The 19375-nt window shown below is 44.2% G+C and overlaps 1 protein-coding gene across 2 annotated transcripts in view; it reads left to right on the top strand.

Moving 5' to 3' along the window:
* Positions 1–1374: 1374 nt before the first annotated feature.
* LOC148030186 (uncharacterized) overlaps positions 1375–19375 on the top strand; it is a 99413-nt gene continuing 81412 nt past the window's right edge. Inside the window, exons 1-2 of one of the 2 annotated variants that reach the window (XM_087686461.1) lie at positions 1378–1655; positions 4133–4257. In XM_087686461.1, the coding sequence (XP_087542587.1) occupies positions 4168–4257 (90 nt within the window). In that variant the 5' untranslated portion in view covers positions 1378–1655; positions 4133–4167. Of the gene's footprint in view, positions 1656–4132; positions 4258–19375 lie in introns of both variants that reach the window. The other variant, XM_087686460.1, reaches the window with a different exon arrangement.

Raw genomic sequence — 19375 nt, forward strand, 5'->3', positions numbered from 1 at the left:
ATTTTCCGCTCAAAGAGTTTTAAAACAATCTCAATAAACAAAGCCTTATCAACCTTGAAAATGACCATGGAAGGGACAAGTGAGAAAGAGAATAAGGATTATGAAGATGGTGATAAAAGTGAGAAGGGGCAAGATGATGATGTGTTGGTCACAAGTACCGTCCGGATCCGTTAGAAACAAGCACCCCGTCACATTTCACATCCTCGTTCCGTCACTTTGTGACATATGTTAAAGTGACGTCAGTTTTGTAAGTGATATGTCCAATCACGGAAGTGTTATGGGGACGGTGTCCCAATGTCCCAAGGGTCTATCCTGCCTGTTACTTGTGATTATGGCCCAATGTATCTTATGTGGTGTGGACACTTATTTAAGAGTCAATGTAGTGTGTGTACCTAGTGTCTTTAGACATTAAAGTAGTTACAATAGTAACTATAGTAAGTTAGCCTAACTCTAGTTAGTTGGTGGAAGGTTGGTTAGGTCAATTTATGACCTAAACTACTGTTGTACTTTTACTCTATCTTTCAGTTTAGCAAGTACACTCTACTCTCTTGTTGCAACTCACTCACTGTCACTGTCTCGTTTCAATCTCCTCCATTGATGGTCCTATTTTCTCACAATCGAGTGTTGGGGGGGGGGGGGGGGTCTATGGTGGGGGACACCACCATGGCTATGGCTTAGAATGTTATGGTTGCATGGCTTGCTAAGGCCCTACTTGCCCCCTACCTTTGTGTTGCTAGACTCTTGTAGACCTTAGGCCTTAAGCCTACACCTGTCTATTCTTTTATAAATGGCACAGGAGGGAGCCTAGCGCTCTTTTACAAGAGTTTTTAGAGTTTTTTGAGGCGCATTCCATTTAAAATTGTGCTTTTTGCCTCAACTTAGCTTTAGGGGCCGCCTCTATGCCTTTTCTCTTTTTCTATCATTTTTTCACTCTTTGATGCATATTTTCTCCATCTCGAATTGAGGTTAACAATGTACAAGACAAGCATATGTTGGTTGCATTGATTGCTATGGCTTATGCAGCAGTTCAACAAGGCTTATTGCAACCATTGCTTAATTTGTATGACAGTGAGCATTAACAATCGCTCTCTTATGGGCAACATTGTCTATATGAGTAGCATTCATTTATTTCTCAGTGCATCATCCCTTGCCTAAGTGGTTGCATGTTGTGTGGCCTTGGTATCAAAGTGTGTGGAGGCAGAGGCCTTGTAGAATCATCATCCTTTGCCTAAGTGGTTGCATGTTGCACGGCCTTGGTATCAAAGTGTGTTCAGGAAGAGGCCTTGTTCCCAAAGGTAGGTTAGTGAATGCACTTACTATTGCCTAAATGTGTGCCTTTCCGCTCGAGTCTCCAAAGACTTAGGTAATTTTATGGTGTGTTCCATTGCCACCCGTACTATTGAGACCCTTGTGCACGTCATTGCATCAAGAAATGATGGACGAATATACCTAAACAGTGCCGAAGATCCTCTACCAACTGGCGTTACTTGAGTGCTAGTTCGCGGAAGAGAAGGGAGATGAAGCATCGAGGGAATCTGTTATGAAGTGCAAAGCTTTCAACTATGAAGCCATTGTACCATGGGACTAGCTGCATGATGCCCTTTGTAGAGATGATCGAGGACTTGCCAACTAGCTTCTATGCCTCCTCCAGGAAGGTGAGTTGCACCAGAACATTGCCTTTGCTATTCGCGAGGTGCAAATGTGCATGGTGGCATGAAGTCAGTCGTGAAAGTTGTGCCCTAGAGGTTGAGTGTCCTGCAATATGTCCAAAGTCTGCAGTATGCCCGAGTTTTTTTTTTTTTTTTTTTTTTTTTTTTTTTTTTGTGTAGTGCGAATGGATTGGAACCATGCCTTAGTGAGGGTGATGCGCAAGGCGTTTCCATGGGGGGCACATGTAGAGTGCTTTTGCGACAGACCAGATGTTTCTGTTGTGAGTTGTCATGGAGGCACTTCTGAGGTTGCTGCTGATTGTCTTGAGTGAAAGCTGCTGTAGAAGAAAGGAGCAGCTGGTAATAATCCTTGAATAGCCGAAGGTTTAGGGCCGGGTTGTGGGGGGGGGGGGGGGAGGTGGTGGGGAACTATGGGAGGGACAGGTTGGGAAGGGATGAGATAGGCTAGGGGGATGAGTTTGAGAACAGCTCCTATGAACAAGCAAGGAGGGCAGTGACCAAAAGGGGGGTAAAAGGGTGTACGCTTGAAATAGGTAGGGGGGAGGGCAATGATGGGAGACTCAGTGGGGAGCCGTATAGGAGTGGGGGACTGGTGGGTATAATCCCGTGTGTAGCTCATTGGTAGGTGGGAGTAGGCAGGGGGCAAGGTTGCAGGTGTGGAGCAAGGTGTGAGGCAGAGGCAGCAAGCAGCATGTGTGGAGTAGGCAGGATCAGCATGAGTAGTGGGCGGAGGGCAAGATGGTGCCAGAGATCAATTCAAAGGTAGATGATGGGGGTACTAGGGGTGACATGTTAGGGAATAGGGTGGCGCTAGCAACAATTCAATAGGGTCAGCTTGGAAAAAAGAAAAGGCTATGTAAATAAAACAGGAAGTGGATTTGCTAATTCCATTCTCATGACAGCACATGCGCACATGTATGCACACTTTAGTCTCATGCAATTTATGCATTAGCTAATTCCATTGTAATGCACACACATATGCACACTTGAAATCCCATGCAATCACTTTGTATTGCATAGATTGAATGAACTACAAATAGATATGTCCTTTATCAAGAATAAATCCTTTGTCACTTTTGAGTAGATATGTCCTATATTTGGGTCCATATCTTATCTTACTTTTGCTACAAAGAACTTGGTCCTCATTTTGAATACAAGTCTTTTTGTTCAAAGAAAAGAAAATTCTATCAATAACACCTTGAAGAAGATCCTCTTGAGGTAAATTAAAGTACTAGGAATCCAATATAGAGTACATCACAAATATAATGGTTGGGTGAACAACCAATGTGGTGCGCTAGAATGCTAGATCATCTAAGGAGTAGCATGAGAAAATGTATCGGAGTCCGAGGTCCATCGTCATCCGCTTAGAGCTAGACCATCTAAGGGCTAGTATGAGAAAATATATAGGTGTCCTAGGTCCATCCTCATCTCCTTAGAGATGGACCATCTAAGGGCTAGTATGAGAAAAGGTACAAGTGTCCTAGGTCCAAATTGTTAATTAAATGTGGAAATGTGACACATGTGATGCACAAGTTAGTTATTTGACAATGATGGGCTAAGAACCTTGAGATGTTAGTGGGTGTCAAAGGAAAAACTTGTTATAAATTGTATTAGTCAAGTACGAGGTGGTGCCTGTTGACAGATTTTGGCCTAGAATATTTTATTAGCCATGAATAGCAATGGTGACATTAGGAACTAGGCATTAATTAGTTAATTAAAGCTAGTTCAAGGGCTAATAAAGGCTTAGGATTGCTTGGATGACAAATTGGCCTAGCCAATTTAGTTGTTGGTTGGTATAAGATGGCATCTCACCTCCTCCTCCTCATCTTGTTTGAGCTGCCTTGCATCCTCTTCCGTCTCCCACGGAAAGCGTGCACAATCTTTGTCCAAATCCTTGAAAGAGTCTATGTTGTGCATACATCTTGAAAATCTATAAGGATCAGTTTCCATCTATGACATTGTCCCCCGGTCCACTGTGCCTGTGAGTAAATTGGAGTTGGGATGGAGATCTTGCTTAGGTGATGTCCCCAATGATGAGGAAAGCATGGCTCCCATGAACCTCCTTTTGAATGTAAGTCTTCTCATTCAAATTCTAGTTCAAAGTGTTTTGGTTTGTTGGCTCAACACATTATGTCTTGTTGGTTATTCTAGTGAGTATTATCAATTGTTGATTTTGTAGACACCATCACCTTAGATTGCATAGTAAGCACAAGGTTATTACCTCAGCTATTTATTTCTTGACCATGGTCAATAATAAGATTTTATCTTATTGATGCCCAATCTTTGAGTATTTTGTTGTTGATGATTGCCTCTACTGTTGGTAAGTTTGTTCTAGCATTTTCAGTGATGACTCTCTATGGTTGTTGAGTTTATCATATTTATCAATTTTTAAATGTGGAGAGGAGTGGGAGGAGAAGAGGGAGGTGGCATAGTAGCTAAATTGTTGTTGTTGTTTTTTGCAGAATACGAATTTTAGCACTTTAGTTTAATTTGCATCATGCCAGACTTGGCACCCCCAGTTGAATCATGTTCAGAGCACTTCCTTTTTGGTGGCGCAATCTCTTGCTTTTTTCCTGATAGACTACAGGTGCTCTTTTGACATTAACTTTTTGTGGCTTAATATGTTTTTGTAAGGTTCTGTAAAGTGGAACGTTGAACTTGATTTCTTTGTTCCTTTTTCTTTTAAAGGAAGAGGGAGGAAGTCATATTAATGCCTACTAGAGGCCAAAATGACCTATGAGACCAACATAGCGGCTACAAAAAGATCCATGCAATGTCTCATCATGAATAAACAAGAAAAAATACAATGAAATAAAAGATAATGCTATCTATATATACAAGAGCTCATGGCACTCCTAATATCATACAAGACTCATAGTAGAGCTACAATGGAAGGGTTTTAGCTCCTCTATGATAAATGGTGAGCGATGATAGCTTGGATCCTTAGGCAATCTTGTGGATGATGCTTGTCCTGTTGGTAGTGGGCTCCTAGGTCTGCATAGCTATAAAGTCGCCCCGAATGGTACTCTATTGGATGGAGCCATTCTTGCTGGTTGAGCATGTGCTAGTGAGGCAATGACTCTAAGAAAGTCTGTGCGTCACCCCTTGTCTGAAGTCCTAACACCACCACAGTTGTTGCTGTTTGGGTTCTGCTTTGTGAATTTCAAAGTCTAAAAATCTTCAAAAGGTAAGAGTCCTCTTGCTGGTTGAGCATGTGCTAGTGAGGCAATGACTCTAAGAAAGTCTGTGTGTCACCCCTTGTCTGAAGTCCTAACACCACCACAGTTGTTGCTGTTTGGGTTCTGCTTTGTGAATTTCAAAGTCTAAAAATCTTCAAAAGGTAAGAGTCCTAGGTATCTCTTTTTAGGGGATGCCACAACATAATATAGGAGACCAAATCCCTCTTGCAAGAGGCAGTGATAGTGGGTTCACGCTTCACATTAGGAAGCCAAGTTGCATGTGTCAGAGTGCAGCGGTGCGGAAGCGTAGGACTGAGAGAGAGAGAACGCAGAGAGAGAAGAGAGAGAAAGAGACAGTGGACGATGAAGATCTGCTGTATAAAGCGCAGTGCGCTGGACTGCGTGTCTCCACCTCGACGATGCAACCTGCTGTCCACCTCGAAGTCCGCTGCAGTCTGCACTGTCTGCTGTCTGAAATCTGCGAACAGAGATGGAATCCACGCGTGTCACCGGTCTGTAATCTGCGAGCAGAGAAGTGTACTAGACTGCTGAGAATGCCAGGTATAAATAGCCGAGAAACGGGGCAAAAGAGGGCGCCAAAAATGGCCAGGCGGCTGCATTAAATGCAGCCGACTGGCTGCTGCAGGTCGGACTGCCACGTGGTAGTTCGACTGTGCAGTCCGACTGCACCAGCCTGCTGCCCCTGATCAGGCTATGACCTGATCTCTAACACCCCCTCTCAGAGCCTGGGCAGGGCAGAAGCCTGAGGGATCTGGAATGTCTCCAAAGTAGAGCCTGAGGAAGCGCCTTCGTAAACAAATCCACAAGATTGTCCCCCGTCTTGCAGTACTCCACAGTGATGGTCTCATCCAGAAGCTTTTCTCGGATGAAGTGGTATTGGATCTCAATGTGCTTCGTCCGGGCATGAAAAACAGGGTTCCTTGCCAAGGCAATGCAACTCTCATTGTCACATCGCAGCAATGTAGGACGAGTCTGGGGGCACCCAAGCTCCTCCAATAATCTCCGAAGCTACACAACCTCGCATGTGGTGGAAGACGCGGCCCGATACTCCGCCTCAGTAGACGAAAGGGCTACCGTGGGCTGCTTTTTACTACTCCATGAAATAACACCTGCACCCAAGGTAAAACAGTAACCTGTAGTAGACCGCCTGTGGTCCACGTCACCAGCCCAATCCGAGTCGCTCCAACCTGCAAGTACAAGATCTGACCCATCTATCCCTGCGGGGTAATGAATCCCTAAATCAGACGTCCCCCTTAGATACCGAAGTATCCTCTGAGCAGCCTGCCAATGCGCCGTCTTAGGTTCACTCATGAACCCTGCCAAGAGCCCAACAGCAAAACATAGATCAACCCTGGTGTTGAGAAGCCAAATCAAAGATCCAATCAACTATCGATAGCGGGACGCATCCGCCAAAGGAGAGGCTGAATGGGAAGTGGCCTTCCAATTCGGATCCATAGGAGTAGATAGGGCCCGACAATCCTCCATCTCAAAAGACACTAAGAGCTCCTGTACATATCTCTGTTGAGAGATAAAGATCCCCCTTTGAGACTGATAAATCTCATGGCCCAAAAAGAAATGTAGTAGACCCAAGTCCGTCATCTCGAACGTCCGATGTAAAGCTGATTTCGTCTCTTGGACCTGCTGTGCATCATCACCTGTGACAATCAAATCATCAACATATAAGACAAACAGCACACAACCATCCTCGAAAGTGTGAACATACAGCTGCGGATCGGCCTTGGACCGCCGATATCCCAACTGAGACTGGAGAAACGAATCAATTTTCTCGTTCCATGCACGCGGGGCCTGCTTGAGGCCATACAAGGCCTTCTTCAACCTGTAGACTTTCCCATCTGAAGAACCAAAACCAGGAGGCTGCTCAACATAGATCTCCTCCTTCAAATCACCATTGAGGAAGGCCGACTTCACATCCAACTGATAAACAGGCCATCTCCTATGGCCAGCCAAAGCAAGAACAGCTCTAATGGTCACTATACGAGCTGTGGGGGCAAAAGTGTCATGACAGTCAATCCCTGGGCGCTGTGTAAAACCTTTAGCAACAAGGCGAGCCTTGTGCTTATCCAAAGTACCATCGCTGAGGTATTGGGTCTTGAAGACCCACTTGACTCCAATCACCTTCTTCTTCGGGGGGCGAGGCACGAGTGACCAAGTGCCATTCCTCTCAATAGCCTCCAACTCAGCTTCCATAGCTTTCTTCCATGGGGCGGACTGTAAAGCCTCCTTCACGGAGGTGGGCTCTCGATCCTGCATAACACGGGTCATCAAACAATAGTTGGAGCAAACAAGCTCCGTAGAATGTGCCTGGTGCCTCCGTGACCGCCGCGGATCATCCTGCGGTCCCCACTCCTCAGGAACCCCCTCGATCCCTGAATCACGGAGTGTGTCACGGGCCCAGCGAGGAGGAGGCCGAACCTCCTCTCGTCGTTCGCCATCAGCAGAAGACTCTGGAATATCCACCGGCGGTAACTCCTCAGAGGTGTCCGGTGGAACAGTAGACTCTGTGTCAGAAACAGAGTCATAATCAAAAGGCACGGGCTCCAGTGGAACTGTAGAAGGAGCCCAACTCTCCCCTGGATCTCCAAGAACGGGATGCTCCTCACCCGTTGAAGTAGCCGGAACCTCCACAAACCGCACATCACGGCTAGTGTACACATCCCGCTTGACGGGATCATACAGTCGGTAGCCTTGGGACTGGGAGCTGTAGCCAACAAATACCTGTTTTCGGGAAGTCGCTTCAAATTTATCACGGTGAGCCTTGGGAATGTGAACATAGGCATCACACCCAAAGACTCGAAAGTAAGAAACATCTGGCTTCGTCCCAAAATAAGCCTCAAATGGGGTCATCCCTTCCACGGGCGAAGTAGGGGATCGATTAAGGATGTGGACTGCAGTAGCCACAGCCTCGGCCCACAAAACCTGAGGGGTCTGTCGGTGCTCCATCATGGTGCGCGCCATCTCGATCACACTGCAGTTCTTCCGTTCAAGAATACCATTTTCTTGAGGAGTGTTGGTATTGGCAAACTCCTGGTGAATTCCTCTATCTGCACAAAACCGAGCAAACTCATTAGAAACAAATTCACCTCCCTTGTCGGATCGCAAGGTCTTCAACTTCCGGCCCGATCGGTTCTCCTCAAAGAGAAGCCAATCCTTGAAGTGCGAGAAAGCTTCTGACTTTAGTGCCAAAAAGTAGGCCCATGTCATCCTGCTGTAGTCATCCACGATCAGCATGAAGTACGAGCTCCCACGCAGGGACTCATTCCTCATAGGGCCACATAGATCCGTAGATACTAGCTCCATCGGTGAAGTAGACCGCCGCGAAGCTGTGTGGGGAATGGCATCCCTATGCTGCTTCCCCCGTATGCAGGAGACACATGGCTGCTGGCTCACCACTATATCCGGCAACCCTCGAACAAGCTGTCCACGTGACGCCCTCCGAAGATAGTCATAGTTCAGGTGACCAAACCGAGCATGCCATAACTCAGATTGAGACTGTGAGGTAAGAAGAAGAGTAGAGAGGGCGGTGGAAGACTTCAGTTTGTAAATGCCATTCTCCTCATATCCGGATGAGAGAACCGTCCTCGATCCATGATCAAGGACTCGCACCGTAGTACTGTCAAACTCCACCAAAAGACCAAGGGAGCAAAGCTTGTGAATTGAAAGAAGATGGTACCCGAGTCCTGGTACATGCAAAACCTCTGAGGTATGGGTACCACCTCGTCCATCCGGAATAAGCTGCATCTTACCCCGACTTGCAATAGATACTGAAGAGCTGTCTCCAATGAGAATCTGCCCACGCGAGGGTCGCAACTGGGCAACACCATCTGATGAAGGAGTCATGTGCCGTGAGGCACCACTATCAACAATCCACTCTCGAGCCTGGGGAGCCGTCATCGCAGCATCAGAAGCATTCGGTGAAGCGTCCTCAATGAAAGCTAGATGAAGAAATGCAGCTGATGAGGGTGCAGCCACCGCTCCAGAATCCTTGGTGTCCTTCTCTGTGAAACATGTTTATGCTTCTTCTAGATTTGAATTGTAACTCCAGCCCTTAAAAAAATGTAGTTATGGTAAATGTAGTTCAATTTCATTGGTTAGTATTGTTTTTCAAGCAAGAAATTTCATGCTTAGTTTAACATGCGATTATGTCTCTATTGTCATGCAATTATGCTAGTTTAACATGCAACAATGGGTTGTGTCTCTAAAGTGATATGCACATAAATGAATACATACACACATCCACATGTGCGCGCGCACAGTTTTTTTCATATGCATAACAAAAATGTATCCCATGTTTGCAAAGGTTTCTGTATCGTAAGTATAGAATGTCTTTTCGTATGTTGCTCAAGGTTTGAAAAATTGGGTTTTTGTTTTTGTTTTTTGATGTGCTTTTTTTGGGGGGTCACGGGGTGGGGGATTGTGGACAAAGCCTAGTGTGACATTCATACCCGCAAGAAAAGGGCAGCATTTTTGTAAGCAAGCACGTGTGTGTGGGTAAACTGCTGTACAGTAATGTTGTAAGCTTTCTCTTTTTATCTTTCTCACGTGTGAGGCTTGAGCGACTTTGTTTATCTCAAGTTTCTCTCTCTCTCTCTCACACACACACACACACACACACAGGGCATAGTACTTTTTTTATCTCAAGTTTCTTTCTTTCTCTCTAAAATTGAATTCGAGCCCTCTAAATTGAGGCCTTCTTTCATAAGTTACATGTTGCAATCTAATTCTATTTCATCGTGTGAAGTAACGTCATAGAGGCCTTTTCTACATATGGGCCGCATGTCAGATCCAGAGTGGCAGTATATCAGCAAATTGAAGCCACAAGGAAGAGGACAATTCACATGTAAATGTATTTTTTGTGGTCAGCTGGGGGATGGAGGTCTAGAGTGCATCAAGGGGTACATTTTGCGTTTGCTTGGCCATGGTGTGATTTCATGGAACAAAGCTGCTAGGTTGATGATTTACGTGGATACTCAAGGTGCCACAGGTTCTGCAGCATTGGGCAGAGAAACAAGTGCAGACATAGAGTTGAGGATCCTCTTAGACTGATTCACGTTGATCTTTGTGGGCAGACATCCACTGCTGCTTTGAACGGCGCGTTGTACTTTTTGATAGTGGATGATCATTCTTGATACATGTGGGTGTACTTCCTCAAGCATAAGTCAGATGCTTTCACATATTTTTCTGCTTGGGTGCTTCTGGTTCATAACCAGACTGGTCGCTATGTTGGGTGCATGAGGAGTGATAGCGGTGGTGAGTTTATCTCCCACGAGTTTTCCGAGTTTCTACAGAAGCATAGCATTTCTCGCTAGCTCACCTCTACCAACTCCCCCTCTTAGAATGGAGTCGTAGAGCGTAGGAACCGCACAATCATGGAAATGACATGCTTTATGCTATTCGCAGCAGAGCTTCTTGAGCGCCTTTGGGTCGAGGCTATTAATACTTCGGTGTACATCCTCAATTGGTGCCCGACTACGGCTCTTTCTCAGAAGACCCCATATGAGGCCTTTTTTGGCTCTCGGCTTGTTATTTCCCATTTCAGAGTCTTCGGGTGTTGTGCGTACACACACATGCTTGATGACAAGATAGGTAAGCTTAATCTCCGAGCTAATCTCCTTATTTTTGTGGGACATTCCTCTGAAGCGAAAGCCTATTGTTTGTTCGATCCTCGCTATCGTTTGTTCGATCCTCGGACAAATAAGGTGATCGTCAGGCGGGATGTTGTTTTTGATGAGAGGGATACCCTAGGACAACTCTTCGATATGCATACCTATCGTCTGTTGTAGGAAAACTTCTTTGGTTAATTCACACTAGGCCAGATTTAGCTTACTTAGTTAGCATACTCAGTCAGTATTTCACAGCACCTAGGATGTCACATTGGATTGCATGTCTTCGTATGTTGCGTTATTTGCGGTGTACTTTTTCTTATGGCTTGACATATGGTTCTGGTTTATGTTTGCAGGGGTACACTGATTTTGATTGGGCAGGAGATCTTGACACCCGGCATTTCCATGGCGGCTACCTCTTTACCTTGGGCACGGCTCCCATTTCTTGGTCCAGCCATAAGCAAGAGACGGTGGCAGCTTCCACGGTCGAGGCTGAGTACCAGACTCTCTTTGATGGCACTACTGAGGCCATCTATCTGAGGAGTTTACTGGCGGCGCTTCATTTTCCATGTGAGAGTGCCAGCAATCCGATCATCACACCACAAACACGGCTTGTGGGAGTCCACTTTCACTTTTCCAGAGAGCAGGTTGAGCTAGACACTATTCGCCTAGAGTTTGTGCCTTCATCAGATAATTTTGCAGATATCTTGATCAAAGCAGTCAATTGGCCGGTTCTTTAGTACATGCTACCCAGGATCGGCTTGGGTACACCCTCCCCTACTTCTTCAGCTTGATGGGGAGAGGTGCTTCCCTCTTGCTTTCCCTTCTAGTTTGAGAGGGGGCGGCTTTTACTCTTGATCGTGATAGTGATGATGCTTATAGTTTTTTAGACATTACATTCACTTATTCTTTTGTATTGTATTATGGGCATTTGTAACTTCATCCGCACTATTAGGATGACCTGATTGTAAAAGGGCACTTGGACAAGTGAACACTTTCCCTGCGAGGGCATTGTTCCAGTGGCACCGTTGCATAGCATATTGCATGAGCACGACATCTTGCATCTCCCTTTGCATTACCCTATGCATTGGCATTCTGTTCATGTCAACATGCATCTGTGCCCATTTATCCCTTTTTGGTCTTTTGGAGTGGTCGACTCTAGGATCCACCATATTCCTAGCATAACACATGGCAATTCTAAAGGCAGTTTTTCTACCCTTGCTTGCTTTGCTTGTCTTGCTGAGCCCACCGTTTTTTTTGCCTCTCACATATTCAACACATGATTGACACATACACTCACTTTTATCATCCTTAGGCACTTATCCTCGTCAGTGCGAGGGATTGGCTTGCTAGTGTTGTGAATAACTTGGTTATAAAACTTTATTTATCTTTTCCTATCTATCACTTAATCGGCCGCTGCTTCTATATTACTTATGTATTTTCAAAACACTTTTCCAAAAGGAAAAGAAAAGAAAAGAAAAGAAAAGAAAACAAACAAGTCTATTGTTGATTCCATCCGCCTTTGTAGGCCTTGGTAGGCCCTTGGGCAGCCGACGAGCACCCTTGGTTTGATGCCCTGACCTCTCTAGGGTGATCACTTGGGCTCCCTTGGTAAGATATCCATCGCCTTTGTAGTCTTGGTAGGTCACTGGGCAGTCGACGTGCACCTTTTGTTCGATGCCCTGATTGCTTTGGGGTGCGACGCCTTGGGGTAAATCAAAATTTAGGCTAGCCTACTTTTCTCGCCCTATTTTGGGCCTGAGAGGGGGTGTTGTGCTAAGAAATGCACTTAGCCACTTAAACAATCCCAAAACATGCTTATTTTAGGCTTATTTTAGCCAAAACCCTAAAACGGGGAGCGGATCAAGAAAGTTAAGTGGGAGAGGATCTAGAACCCTAATTTTCTATAAATTGGCAGCCAGCCCTTCACTCTTTCACAATCTCGTTTTTGCAGGTTTCAGATGTTACCAGCTTGTTGCCCACACCCCTGTCTCAGAGGACATCTCAGCCCTTGCTGTCCATCACTGTTCCCTACAGTTTGGTGCCTGTTTCTAGCTCTCCGCACTCTGATTGTTGCTGTTTTTACCTGGCGATTGATTGCTATTCATCTGCACTGTTGTCGTACAGCTTGCCACACTGGCAAATTGTTGCGTTTGCAGGCTCCGAGCTGCTGCCCTGACAATTTTCTCTCTTATTTGCAGTCGTTGTAGTCTTTCTCTCTCCTGTAGGCTGTCCTGCCTGCATTTTTTAGTCTTTCTCTCTCCTGTAGGCTCCGTTTTTAGTATTTCTCTCTCCTCACTATTGTTTGCATCAGGTCCAGCTTCTCATTGCTACATTTGCTGGTGTTCGACATCCGGAGGTTGCCTTGCTGCGATTCAGGATCCATTCAGAGTACGACACACTCTCCAGCTCATTACCCCTTCCTTGATCCTAGAGATATAGGAGTTTGAGGTTCAATATTCATTCATTGCATAGTGTGTTTGCTGCATGAGCATCGTATTATTAGTAGTCGTATTATTTCATTTATTCACTGTGTTCATTGTCTCTGAGTTACTCTAACCCTAACCCTAACTGTGTTCTTTTTATCAATTTGTGCTTTGTCGTACGGTTTCTGTTTATGTTTCTGTGTTAGGGTATTTTTCTTTACAAAGGCATGATATGGCATTGCAAGGAGAACTTCTTGATGAGCTTCACATGTATAAGATTGAGGTATCCACTTTTTCTTTCATCCTTGGTTTCGCTCAAGTACCCAAGGATGAGAAAAGGCTACCATATGGCGCAAATTGGTGGGAGATATTTGGGGCATATACAAAGAAGCTTGTGTACATACATAAAAATCTTTGGCTCATCTCCAAAGTTAAAGAAAGAGACTTTGAGAGGATAGAGCTACATGGAATATGTGAAACAATGAAAAGGGTAATGAGTGTTTGATTACATTGGATATGTGAAGGAGGATGCTTGACATGAGGATACCGATGAGGATGAGGCTTCCATTGATGAGTCATGAGACTATGGCTTACTTCATGAGCCATGGCCTAGACCCCATGCCCCATTACCTAGGGCCTAATAATAGATCCCTCACATGAGGATACTGATGATGATGATGCTTCCATTGATGATTCATGATGTTGTAACTTATCTCATGAGCCATGGCCTTGACCCCATGTCCCATGATCTAGCGCCCATAGTTATTATTGATGGTTCATGCTTCTCACTTTTCTATTTTGTTTCTTCTTCTTGGTTTCTTTTTGGGCTTACGTTGTCTCTCTTTAAGATTGCATATGTACAAAGTAGCTATTGTTTTTTGGAGCTTCATAATTACTACTCTACAATGGTTACCTATTTGAGCGTGCAATGAAAGAGGAAATACGAGTGTAGAGAGAGAAGGGAAGAGAAAGGCTGCAATGAAAAAAGAGAATGGAAGAAGAAAATCTGCACTGACCTGAATGGAAGCTGAATACAAAAGAGGATAGATCAGTCCTTGGATGCAACCCAAAGCATTAGTGAGGGCACCAGATCAGGGTGATGAAGGTGGCATGAGAAGATGGGGAGAGTCCTTGTATGTTAGAGTGTGTTGAAACCTGCAAAGGATGAAGCTATGAATAATCAGTAACTGAATAGGCCTCCTATAAAAAGCAGAAACCGTCCAAAATTGGCCAACCTAGTCAAATAGGGGGTGAAAATACTAGCCGGCCTGCATCTGGAGAAAATAATAATAAAATCACAAGATAAAATGCTAGACAGAGTTTGCATCGTCAAATCGCCACATGTCCATTGTGAACACAGTCGATGGACCACACCCATTAAAAAAAAAAACATTGATTTGGAAAAGAACCAAGCAGTGCGAACTCTCCTAAATGAGATAGACAGATAAATGCATCCTCTAGAAAGAGCTGCCTCCTTCAGCAAAACACATGATAAACTAAATGTCAAGGCTCCTAATGCCCCTATTTGACTCAGACTTAGGCTCACAAGCAAGAGATGATTGTTCAGGACATATGAGTGCCAACATTCCCTCTCAAATCTTGGATGTGGTTGAAGCAAGAGATGATTGTGCAGGATACGACTGCCAATGTGGATGAAGTTTGTCAATGAAGAAGCTCCTCACGATCTTGGGGATCCCCCTTTGAAACATAAGGGGCGAGTGAATCCACAGCTCCATTAGCAATGCCATCCCCCTCTGAAAGGGATGGGGGGGTACGAGGGAACCACCAAGGGACATGGGGATGGGATGGAACTTGTGTTAAAGATGGTGCATGAATTGAGAAGAGTAGAAAGCCCAACTGTGGAACATATAGGACTTCTGAAATGGAGCTTGATGGATGGATAGGCAATAGCAGCGGCAAGGTTCCAACACCGCAAATAGGCATTGAAAAAATCTCACCAATAGTGACTATACCCTTTGATGGATGAAGATCTTATAGCCAATCTCCTCCGGGGGTCATATGACTTGAAGCTCCACTGTCAATAAGCCAAGGCCTCTCTGTAGCTAATGAAGAAGATGACTCCATCTCATGCATATGAAGGAATGTTGGAAATAAGCAAGCTGGTGTAGAAGACATCATAGTTGGGAGATGGCAACTAAGGAATGAGAATCATCACTATGTCCTTTGATGAGATCGTCTTGGCAAGGGATGCGAGCTCATTCCTCATGTTCTCCATTTTGTTGATATGGTCTTGCATAGAAGGGGAATCATCATTAGAAAGCATTTAGACTCTAGAGTTTCTTCTCTATGGTGATACTATAGGCAAAGGTCTTGTGATAGTAGAGAGAAGAGAGCTTCCTCCACACCTCTGCTACGAATCGAAGTCTGTGCACATGCACAATAATAGAATCTTGCTTGCAGACTCATTAAGAGGAGATCTTACTCTAGAATTGAGCCCATCTAAAAGGGTTGCTTGGTCCCTCGTAGAACCAATGTGGGGATCCTCCATTGGATAGGGATTTGGGGTAGTAATAAACTCCCATAAGTCCAAGGTGTCAAGGATACACTCCACTTTGTAAGACCAAAGGGAGTGGTTCACACCAACAAGTTGATCCTCTTTGGGGAGAGAAGGAAATAGTGGCACCTGAACAAAAGGGGCCATCACAACTATATGAGGACTTGTAGTACAGGCCCTATGAGATAGATATAGAGAAGTGGGGGGGAAGAGGGGGGCTTTGATCTTCTCAATCTATTAGAGTGAGAATAAGGCAATGAATGCTGTTTTTTGTTTTGCTCTTCTTGAGGTCAAATTGATGTGACTGCCTATTGGTGGAAGATTGAATGGCCTTGGCATTCGAGTCATCGAACCTGTCAAACTGGTAGTCCATAACTATTCAAAAGCTTACAAGGAGTCATACATGTCCCGCGCACTTTGTGGAAGGCCCAATCAAGGCACAAAATCTGTGTGTGTTGTGATAGATTTTTCGAATGAATTTAAAGTTTTGTCTACTTAAGAGTGTCTTGTTTTGTTTATCCCCTTGCATTTTTTCATGCATGAATGTATATGTATGCCTTACCATTTGGTGCATCATTGTTTCTTATTGTGATTGAAAGTTTGTTCTCTAGCTATTTCTGTTTCTTTGTTTTGGAAACTCCAAGCAACTAGGATAGGCAGTGTATTTGCATATAGCCTCTTGTATATGGGATCCTTGATATATTTTGTTCTCTGGTGCTATCTCATGGTGGAGCTAGTGCAAAGAGCCATATATCTAGCATATGGCATATCTCATTACTAATGACATGCATATTCATGTATCCTAGTTTCATAGTGAATCCATCCTTAGAAAACTAGAGAGGGTGTTTTTGGAAAGTCCATGTTTTTTGTCAAGTGATAATGTCAGTGAGGTCCATGTTCTCTCGATCTCTATCTTGTTGATATCCATCATCTTTGGAGTCCATGGCCCCTCAACCATAAGTTTGTGGAAACAAACATCTTTTATTTTCTCTTCTAGCAACCTATTATGAGGAGCATTGTGCTAGTGAGAAGTGCCTATTGGAGTTACTTATTGTAGTTTGTTACATTACCATGTGGAAGGGAGCCTCAACCACCATGGAGACAATAATAAGTTACGATTGTGTGTGGTACTGATGTTGCTCTATGTGTTGTCCTGTCTATGTTCTTAACTAGTGGTTTCTGCATTCTCACCCATGCATTGTGGGGTTAGGTACCAAAAAGCAGCTCCATATATTAGGGATGGGGCGACTAGAGCGGTCAAGTAGCCATAGCTTTGTACTTGGCTCTTGTAATTAGATCTAGGCACACACTCTCTCTAGGGAAGCAAGGGATGGAAATTCTTGTCAAAGTTGCACATTTCTCTCTTTATAGTCCTATCCTAAGAAAAATTGATACAACTCTTGCATCAAATTTTCAAGCATGCTTGTTTCTTTATTATACTAGGCGCCAGTGCTAGCAGTGATGTGTGTCATGTATGGTCATCTCCTATAGGTGAGCCTCAATTTGAGTGCGACGAGGACATTAGGAGCTCTAACATTCTATTTGTTTGTCATTTTATGTACTTTAGGCACTTTAAATGGAGGGCACATCAATGCATTTCTTTTTGGGCACTTTCATCTTGGAGCAAGGAGTGGATCTACATTGGAGCCTTCGTCTACCTCTACTTTGTCACCAGCTATTACCATTGAGTTCGTGTCTCTACACATTCATCAAGTGGTTGAGCTTTCTTTGAGACTATCTCATCTTCTAAGCATCCTTGGCTCATTGAAAGTGGTGCATCGAGTTCTATGACTCCTCGATGTGATTTGTTGCAAGATCTCTATCCGTCAAAGGATATCATCATTGTTGGTGATTTCTCTTTAGTGCCTAACATTGGTGTTGGCACTTTGCCTGTGTAGTCTGACTGTCTATCGAGCTCTGTTTCAAAGGCTCTACTTGTTCTGGACTTAGGCTTTCCTCTTCTCTCAATTTATGGTCCTACTATACTCAAGACCTGCATTGTCTTCACGAATCTAGCCGTCTTTGTTGAGGATGCTTTTGCCCGAGCCACTCTTGTGATAGGTTGGTTGGTGAGGGGCCTATATATGATTCATTCCCCTTCATTTGTGTAGGGCCCTCTTTGAATGGGGGATAGTGGATTCCCTAGCCCTTTGTGTTTCAAAGGGGGATTCCTTGGAACTTGAGGAGCTTCTTTAAGGATTATAGCCTCTTGTAGGTCTTTTCTTTATGTGGTGAACTCTTTCCTTGGTCATTGAGCCATCATCCCTTGTCCCTTGTCCCTTGCCCCTAAGTCCTTGTTGTTTCTATGCAACTTATGGCACCTTAGTTCCTCGCTATCGTCTCATAGTTGGGTTAGAGGCTTGGCTCACCCATTCCCAACTAGAGTTTTCAAGAGTGATCCGTTTGAAGCCTCTCAATTTTCCTTGGCTTGTTCCAGCCTTTTATTGGATCGGAGGGGGTCTTGCTCTTTGGCTTGCATTCTTCATCAAACCAACTTCATCGGCATTCACGCTTTTCTTGCCGCCCACGAATTTACATCTCCTTTGGCCTTCCACCGCATCCAAGATCTCAAAGGGACTATTAGTAGTCGTGTGTCTTCTATGGTCATCTCTTGCTTGTGAATAGTTTAGCTAAGAAATGCATTACATTTTGATTAGCCTTTGAAACAGCCCCAAAACATGTTTATTTAATGAAAAATGCAAGAATGGTGTGTAGTAATTCGAGAGAGTTTCTGTGAACCCTTAATTTGGGAGGATCTATCCACATCTATAAATAGACAGGCTGCCCCCATTCAATCTTCATTCTTTGTTCAAGTTTCTCACTGTACCATGTAGATTTCAGCCATCAATTGTCTACCCTTTATTGTCTAGCCATCATTGACTCTATCCCGTCACTATCTAGCCCTAGCTAGCTTGTTTCCAACCATCGCCTTGCTGTTTGGGAGGTCTCCATTTGTTGGGTCATCATAGCACCTAACTAGCTTGAGTTTTCAACATCTGATGGTAGGTGATAGATTGTTGCCATCTCTCCCACCAAGGGACTGCTGTAGTACCTATGTTTTGGCTGTCCAGCAGGCCGTCTACATTAGAAAACACTTCTTTTGTTGTTGCCTAACAATTCTCATCCTTGTGTGATTAGTTTTCAGCCTTCTCTAGTGGTACAGTGCTGCGTTTACCAGATTTCATCTTTCGATTCCTGTGTTTTGTTGATCAGCTTACTGACCTTCATTATTTAGCACTTTCCCATTTACGACTTGTGGTTACAGTATATGTGATCTGTCTCGAGTGGACATCAGTCTTTGACATTATTGCTTTGCCCTTGGGCAGTGTAGACTCTTCATTCATTTGTAGTTTTCATTCACTTTAGAGTGTGTTCTTTCTCTCTCCTTCTACTTGTGGTTGTTTCTGTATTAGAGTTCTCAGTTTTGCTTTTAGGATTTGAGTTTTGCATGTTTGTGTTTGTATCATTGTGTTTTTGTCATGGTTGTACACTCTGTATTTCCTCAATGCAAACCCTAGCAGCTACTCTACAGTTTTCTTCACATGGTATCAAGGCCTGTGCTCTTGTAAAGAGTTTCTTGTGGATATTGTGGAGTGCTAGGTTTTGTGTGAGACACATGAACGACTCGTAACTAAATCACAATGTTTTAGTCAAGTTCTTCTTGGGACCCCATGATGTCTTATCAGGTCTCTCCATCATTGGAGGCCCTAAGGAGACATTATGGACTTAGGGAGGAAGATGACACCCCACCTTCACCTTCACCTTCTTTGTTTTATCTTTTCTAGATTTTAGTCTTATGTTAGAGGAGGAGTTTTGAGAGTACTTGCATATCACTTACATTCAAACTTACACCACTTCTACTAGCTTTGCTACTCCATTTGGACTCGTTGATGAGGCTAGGTACTTCTTGGATCATGGAGGGCATATGACGTGGGATGATTGT

Source organism: Lygodium microphyllum, chromosome 10 (genome assembly GCF_053477565.2).
Source record: "Lygodium microphyllum isolate KBCC chromosome 10, Lygodium_microphyllum_v1.1.10, whole genome shotgun sequence".
NCBI lineage: Eukaryota > Viridiplantae > Streptophyta > Polypodiopsida > Schizaeales > Lygodiaceae > Lygodium > Lygodium microphyllum.